This window comes from Triticum dicoccoides, chromosome 3A (genome assembly GCF_002162155.2).
Source record: "Triticum dicoccoides isolate Atlit2015 ecotype Zavitan chromosome 3A, WEW_v2.0, whole genome shotgun sequence".
Taxonomy (NCBI): domain Eukaryota; kingdom Viridiplantae; phylum Streptophyta; class Magnoliopsida; order Poales; family Poaceae; genus Triticum; species Triticum dicoccoides.
The window spans coordinates 687,610,229-687,618,744 of record NC_041384.1 but is presented as its reverse complement, the minus strand read 5'-3'; the positions used below and the strand labels follow the sequence as shown (position 1 = coordinate 687,618,744).

At 45.4% G+C, this 8,516-nt stretch overlaps 1 protein-coding gene across 1 annotated transcript; it reads right to left on the bottom strand.

Annotated features, from left to right (window-relative positions):
* Positions 1-440: 440 nt before the first annotated feature.
* Positions 441-8,301, bottom strand: LOC119272932 (protein MAIN-LIKE 1-like). Its single transcript, XM_037554276.1, has 8 exons — positions 7,888-8,301; positions 7,708-7,793; positions 7,369-7,462; positions 2,068-3,257; positions 1,882-1,992; positions 1,621-1,783; positions 980-1,546; positions 441-895 (listed from the first exon to the last, which is right to left on the bottom strand). Exons 4-7 carry the CDS (start codon positions 2,934-2,936, stop codon positions 1,025-1,027), a joined length of 1,665 nt encoding a protein of 554 aa, XP_037410173.1. The 5' UTR covers positions 2,937-3,257; positions 7,369-7,462; positions 7,708-7,793; positions 7,888-8,301; the 3' UTR covers positions 441-895; positions 980-1,024.
* Between the last annotated feature and the right edge of the window lie 215 nt (positions 8,302-8,516).

The window sequence follows — 8,516 nt, the reverse complement described above, 5'->3', positions numbered from 1 at the left end:
GAGGCTCGTCGCATGGAGGAGCAGGAACGACAGCGAAAGGAGGCTCGTGAGGCGGAGAGGCAGAGAAAGAAAGAAAGGGCTCGTCAGGCCAAGGCAGCAGAAGAAGGTGGCGATGGAAAAGGAAAATATCCACGTTGGACTCAGTAGATTCCTGTGGTAGTATTTTAAATTTCACAATCATTTGTATCTTTATTTCTGCAGTTTAATGTAGCTTCATTTCAGTAGTTAAATGTAGCTTTATTTAAATTCTACGATGTATCTTATTTTCAGTTGTACCTTGTCGTGTTGTATCTTATTTTCAGTTGTACCTTGTCGTGATGGAAAAATATATAGTTTTAGAATAAAGTAGTGGCATTTTCTTTCCCTCCACTAATTATCGAACATCATGCAACAACTATAAAATGAAATTAAGATAGAACATAATGCCTTACAATAAGAGAGTACAAACTAATAATGCAAGTACATCTGAATTAAACGGTACAATGGGTCACGCACGTGCATAGATGAATCACCCTACTTTACGACGACCACCTGGCCTTTCCTTACGACCGGAAGGCGACAAGCGATTAGGTGGCCGGGTCACACGAAGACCGCGGCCGTACTCCAATTCGGCTTCATGTGTCTGCGAGTCCTGCGTAGGTGGTGGAGTCGCGAATCCTTGTTGCGAACCTGAAGCGTAATTGTAGGCGTATGGTTGTGACTCCGTGGGGATAAAAGATGGGCCAATAACGTCCCTTCCGAAAAACTCTGTAACTAATGATGTAACCGGGTCGCCAAGATCATGTGATGTTCCCCGGAGGCCTGTGTTGACACCATGATCATGTGATGCTCCCCGGAGGCCTGTGTTGACGCCGCGTTGGGTGTTCTCATCGCCCCAATTAACATCAGGTGTGTCCTGCACATAGAAACATTTTAAACAAACTGTTAGAGGATAATATATGATATCATTATAAATGCATTGAAATATAAACATGACTACCTGAGCATATCCCTCTCCTATACTATCTGGCCATTGTACGTGGTGCTAGTTTAAATCTGGTACACGAGTCTCCTCGGGCATGGGGATCCCTCGCGTGGAGAGATACGGCTGAGATCCCTCACCTTGGGTGTATGCATCATATCCGGTGTACGCATATGGGTTAGGGGAAAGAAACTGCTCAGGCATCGAATCCAAGCCCGTGCCATGCCCCTGAGATGTCTGCCCCTGACGTAGCTGCATCGAAGAAGAGCGATGCAGTGGCAGAGATGAGTCATGTCGTGGCAATGTCGTTCTAGTACTCGGACCCTTCCCCCATTGCTCATGGCTCGTACGCGCCTCGCTCGGTCTGGACGACTGCGCCGCACTCGGTCTGGACGACTGCGCCGCACTCGGTCTGGCTGACCTCGCTACCGGCATGTATGCTCCAGTGACAACGTCGTCGCCTCTACCGCATCTGAACTTCTTTGCCACGAATTGTTGCAAAAGTTTCTGAAATGTCTTGCGATATGGGCCCTGGGCCGGCATGCTATCCGTAGCCATCTGCCCTACTTCGTTGACATTTTCAAGCTGAAAAATATTTGGATGTTATTTAGTTCAAATGATTATGAAATGATGGACCTAAAAAAGTTACAAGTGATTACCATCTGGTCACGATAGTAAGCTGCATGCAGCTCAACATGTCTCCGCGCCTGCTCCTCTTGTGTGAGATGTGTTGGTATATTAGCTGGCTGACTGGCCAGGCTAGCACGTGTGTTCATGCAGTACCACTGCTTGTACGCTTGATCTGTACTTCCACCGTACGGTCTACAAAATTAAATAATTACATAAACTGTTGTGATGAAAGCAAAGCATCTTCACGCATCGTATGATCATCGTAAAAAAATAATGTACATAAAATATACCTAAGTTGATGCACTATATCTGCTAGCGCTTCATTTTCCCACTTGTGTACCCATTCAATGTTCTCTTCCCTCCAATCGTATAAACTCCAACCCCTGCCCATATTGGGTAGCCTGCAAATTATGTAACAAAGTGTGAGTTTAGTAAATTAAAAATGACACTAACTATTTAGGGATGTCACATCTTACTTATGTGTTTCCTCGTCGATACGTCTGGGAAAAAGTGGTGGAATTTCTTGATAGAGACCGAACTGTCTCATTACACGCTCTGGGTTGTAAGGCTCAACACACCACAGGAACAATAAGTTGCAGCGAGTCAGCCAGAATGCACTATCGGTCAACATGCCTGGTGTGAAGTGTCGAGCATCAAAGACCATTTTTAGCTGGTCCTGAGTCCACGGGTTCCATGTGACTTCTGCCTCATTAAGTATCTCAAACTGCTGGTGGTACATAGGGTAACAATTTTTCGCAATATCTGGAGACCAACGTTTCCGTGCCTTTGTCCACCTGGTGGCCATAGTTGCGCAAGCACCCTCGCTAAAGTTGTATGGGTATATGGGTTGTACTATACGAGGTCGTCCTACAGGAAGGTATTCCCAGGACCACAACTGTAGAAACTCATAGGCGACACAAAGTAATGGAGCTTTTTGTGCGAAAGAGGCTTTTTGCGTGGCATCACACAAGCCTCTGTATGTATGAGATAGCATGGCAGAACCGAAACTGTATTTTGGCTGCTCGGGTAAAGGTTCATCTACCATATTCTCTGCAATGTAGATGAGACCAGGGACAACAACGTCCCCATGTGAATTTGGAAATAGATTCCCGAGGAGCCACAACAAATACGCAAACAGATGTCTTTTTCTCGTCTCCTCATTGGCGAAGCTAGAAAAATTAAGAAAGTTATCACGAAGCCAGACGAGTGGGATGCCCCGAGGGTTACTAGAACGTTGTGATTCTGGCATTTCCATCCCAAGACGGGCTGCTATATCTAATGCCCAAGATGGAGACACTCGTGGAGAGACCACCGGCTCACCTCTAATTGGTAGAGCAGTGATCATAGAAACATCTTTTAGTGTAGGTGTAAGCTCCCCAAAACGAAAGTGAAAGGTGTGGGTTTCAGGTCTCCACCGGTCAACGAGGGATGTCAAAAGGGATGGGTCCGAACGTACTTGGTCGTTGCATGATGTGAGCCTAGCAAAACCTTGTAGTCCATAAGCGTCAAGGTGAGCAAGGAATTGATTATGTATTGGCCATGTTTTCTTTATGGTTCGAAGTCTGAAAGGCCGATAATCATGCTTACTATTTGGTTTCAAAAATAGGTGGCAACGGTGGCCGGCGTCATGGGGCCCCTGCAAAAGCACTGGCACTTCACCTATAACCTGCACACAAACATACAAATATAAATTACGAGGAAGACAGAAATACAAATGCAAATCAAAATTAACTTAAAAAATACAAAGAGATACAATTTACATTAATTATCTGAAGTTAACATCAGGAGTACAATAATACAAAGAGAATCAATTTAATTTAATATAAGTACACATAACGGGTAGAAATATAAATAGACATGGCGAGTACATATATATCAACATCATGCGTTGTTGTTGGCTCGATACGGGCAGTCTTTGCGTGAATGTCCAGGACACCTGCAAACGCGGCATCGCCTTGGTTCTCCCATCTGGCTATGGTCCATGTCATTGCGATGACGCCTAGACTGACGTCGTCCCTTTGCGGTTCTCATCAAGTCGGTATTCGGAACCCATTTCGGCCCATCTGGCCACAACATTTTGTAGTTCATATCAATGCCCCAAGCCCAGAACTCACCGTTCCAAGTGTTGTACAGATTGTACATGTTGAAGTACGGCGATATGTATTGCTCGATGCTGATTTTTTGAACAGCAGCCGCCCGGAGCACATGACTGCAAGGGTAGCCCTCAAGCTTGGGCTTGTTACAAGTGCACTCACAGGAGGTTGAGCCAAGGGTGACAGCTTGCTTTTTTGATCCTCTGTGGTGACCCTTAACGTACTTGGCTCACACATTGACCTCCAACTTATTCCTAAGTGCGTCCACTTTCCTGCAACCATGACTTTGGGACTTCTTTGCTTTCTCGTCCAGATGTCTTTGTATCTTCTCGGACCATGGCTTGTTCAATTCAACTTGTGCTTTGGCGACGGTGACCCTGTCTGCAAAGTATGACAGGGTCCAGTTCCAAGTTTCTTCAATTAGGGCTGTGATAGGCAGTGCTCGCACCCCTTTAAGAACACCATTGTACATCTCTGACATGTTGCTGGTCATTATTCCATACCGAGCCCCGGTGTCGTGAGCCTGCGCCCACTTCTCCAAATGAGGGCAATTCTCGGTGATCCACTGGCTCAAATTTATGGCCGTCCTACGACCCCTCTGGTCTTCTCTCTGCGGCAAGGCCATGCGGTCGATCTCACCATTGATACCTGCCCATATCGCATTCATTTTGGCTTCAGTTTTTTGCATGCACATCCTCTTGAATAACTTGAACCAATCCTTGTTTTTGAATTTGGAGTAAAAGTTTGCTGCCAAATGCCTCATGCACCACCTTCCCTCTAGATCGGGCCAGCCCCACTCTTCTTCCGATGCCTTAATTATTTCAAGAGCGCTTAATAATCCAGTGTTGCGATCAGAAATGATGCAAACACCTTTACGCTCTTTCACGACACCAATCTTCACGCAGCTCAGGAACCACAACCAGCTATCTTTGTTCTCGCTCTCGACCAATGCATATGCAATAGGAAGAAGCTGATTATTTGCATCCGCTGCAATCGCCACCAATAGTGTGCCCTTGTACTTTCCAGTGAGAAAGGTACCATCAACAGATAATACCGGGCGGCAGTGCCTGAAGGCTTGTATAGTCTGGGCGAATGCCCAGAATAAGCGGTCCAGGATTAGCTCACCCGGGTTCATTGGGTTTGGACGTTCTCTCCGTCAAACTTGAGTCCCCCTATTAGCACTTGCTATTTGATGAAGCATTCTAGGGGCATAAGAATATGCCTCCTCATAGGTACCATACAAGTTCTTGAATATATTTTCCTTCGCACGCCTAGCCTTGCTGTAGCTAACAGGGAATCCAATTAGATCCTCTGCATCTTTTTGCAGAGCCCTAACACTAATGTTGAGACTTCCCTGCACAATTGTTTCCATCATCTGTGCCATAAATTTTGCTATCACATTGCAGTGATCTGAAAGAGTCCCAGTTTGCTCACAGCTATGCTCCACTATTTTTGTGATATGCCATGACTGACATACCCCAGGCTTCAGTCTAGCGAGAACTCTTCCGTGGAAACCTTTCGCGGTGTGGATGCATATGACCTTCAACTCTTTTTTATCAGACTGCTTCACTCTATGCTGGCGGTGGATGCCGATTGCATAGCTACCCATTGCCTGGTAAGCAGACTTCTTATCTGGGAAAACTTGCCCAACCTCCAGGCTTCCCGCTCCTAGGCCAGAAGCAGAGTGAAATTCGTGGGTGATGCTCATATCCTGTAAAAACCCAGGTTGCAGTGCCGCCGCGACCGCCCTCTGAGGAGGAACATCTTCTTCTCCGCTTGACTCCGAAGACACAGAAGAATGATCATCATCATCTAGCGCCTCCGGCAATCCCTCCACGTGTTCGCTCATGTCAACGGCCGCTAAGGATGGCAATTTTATCCATGGACATGGATACCCATGGATATCCAACCCGAATGGATAGGGTTTGGATATGCTTTTGCGCCCATGGGTAGCATCCAAACCCGACCCGATTACTCGTGGATAGGGCATGGACATAATCTTGTACCCATGGATATATCCAAACCCGACCCGATCGTCTGACTTAACGAGCAATATTCTGCTACCCCTACCCCATAGTCACATGTTCCACTATAATTTTATCCTTTATCTAAAACATCCAAAAGAAATTACAAAATCCCCACCGTAACATACTCCAACACACCTTCTCATCCTATTATCTACACTAATTAAATGACTTGTTGTTGAGAATCGATGCCATCTCCTTGAGTTACTCTCTCATAGCCCTAACCAGCCACTACACCCACATAAGGTGGATCGCTGCAGCAGCCACTACTGGCCTGCGACAACCTAGCCCATCTTCGCTTTTCCACACACGCATTGATGCATGGCCGCAGCAGTGGGACAATGCAAGGGCTATGACTGCACGGCAGAGAGTGAGCACGCCAATGCACAATGCACATTGTGCAATGAGTTATGTCTTATTTATAGGTCTTGAGAGGACCCAATGGATATCCAATGGGTATGGATATCCATCGGATTTGGACATGGTCACAATTTTTCGCCCATGGATTTTTTCATGGATGGGTTGGGACTGCCTTCATGGATATGGATATGGATTTGGTATTGTTCAACCCGATCCAAACCCGACCCATTGCCATCCTTAACGGCCGCCGACCAATATCCTGTGTCATACACAGGCTGGCCGCCCGTCGGTTCCGATGGGCCGATGCTAGGGGCTGATGTGATGGCCAACTCGACCTCACCACCCCTGCTACTGCATCCGGCAACATCAGTGACTGAAATGAACTCCACATACACCATCGGCTGACCATACATTGAGTTATTGGGATTGCTTGCAAACCTCATGTACGACCCCCACGACCGATCACTTGTGACAGGCCGCAAACCCCAATGGGCAACTGTCCCATCATTTCCTCCGTCAACGACGAAGGCCTCCATTGTCATTTTTTTCCTGCATCACTGGGCCAAACACCGCTCGGATGCACCTTCTAACAGCTGCGTAACCCACGTTGACCATGTCTCTCACCACAACTGTAGTCGACTCGCACAAGGACACATCCACCCCAAATGGACCGTCGCGTAAGACGTTCCCATAGTACACTACTAAATTTTCCATAGTACCTAACCAACATACATGTTTACATTTCAAATAATTAGTAACTGAACATTTAGTAACGATGACAACATTTACATATCTTACGACTAAAATAATAACCGTATTTTCGTTATAATTATTCAGTTTGTTTTTAGAATCATTTGCTTAGACTTTAAGGGGTTGTTTGGTTAACGGGTATTTAAAGATCTATTTTTCTCAAACTTGTCTACGAGCGTAACAAACTTAAACTCTGTTTGCTTTTCTCTAACTACCCCAAAAATATCCTAAAATAGTTCTCGTAACATGCAAAAACATAGCTTCTGGAGAAACGACTATTAGTAAAATATGGTTTTCTACATAATTTTCTTACAGCAGGTTATGACAAAACTGAGGGTAAGTACTCGCTATCCAAACAACCACTAAACATAATATTACGATAATAACATTTTAATATCATATGAGTAAAATATCTAATTTCTTCCGGCATGATATAATGTTTTTCATATCATACGATAAAATTCATTTATTTACAAATAATAATATTTGCAGCGGCATGACAGTACATCAATATAAAAAATATTAACAAAATTACGGTGTCATTTTATACCTTAGGTCCAATATGGATGTGCTTGCAAATGCAATTAAGCGTCCAAATAGTTCGAATAAATATCCGTCACCAGTAATATATGAACGGAGTCAACCTATTATCACATGAACATCAATATTAAACACGGATTTTTCTTTCTGCTATCAAAAATATAAAAATAGCACTTGCATGTATGTGGTCATCCTACTCTTATCAAAAAAATAGTTTAAATATTGTATCCGTCGTTTGAATTTTTTCCTAACCTCTAAGCACTAACATCACATAGCTAATGACGAGCTAAATGACTAACTAATTACCACCGTGCATCACAAAAAAATCCATGTATTGCAAAGCTCATACCTTGATCTCCCCCTTCGTACTTCACTTAGCACGGCAAATCCTACTCCAGAAACTCAAAATGACTTCTCCAAGTGCTGAAATAATGCCTAAAACAACATAAAGTACACACTTAGGAACTAATCAAACAGAACAAAAACATCATGCATGCAAACAAAACCAACAAAAATGGATAGATCTTACCTTAATCTATCTTTTCGTCAACTTCACCATCTTCAAAAACCAACTCTAAATCGGCCAAAATCACGAGTGAAAGTGGCTACCAAGTATTTCCTTCTGTGTATTCTTGTAGACTTAGACAGAGCAGAGAGGCAGTGAAGGCAACGAGAGATATTCGAGAGAGTGTATGCGCAGCCGCGGTTGTGCGTATATAAAGAGGAGGAGCATTGTATTGTCGGCAGAACGAGGTACACTCACCCACCGCAGCCTCGGATTCCAGCATCGCGGTGTCTCATCACACGCAGCAACTACACCGCTCTCGGGTGTCGGCAAGAAGCGGAAATCACGCAGGCAGGCTCCGAGAATCAGATTCCAATTTACAAAGCATCTGCGGAAATCATGCGCTGCAGCAGGCCGTCGAAATTAGCGCCGTCAGGTCGCTGTCATAGAAATCAGCGCCGTCAGGGGCTGTCGGGCCGCATGCGCGCTGCCGCCTCACCCGGTGGCGGCCGGGCCCGCGCCTCGCATTCCGTGAAGATGCTGTTGTCGGCCTGGGCGCGGCATGGGCAGCAGCAACCGCCTCAATCAGTGGCGGCGTGGCCCACCTGGCCTCGCCCGTTACGTCGCACTGTGCCGAATCCGTTATACCGCGC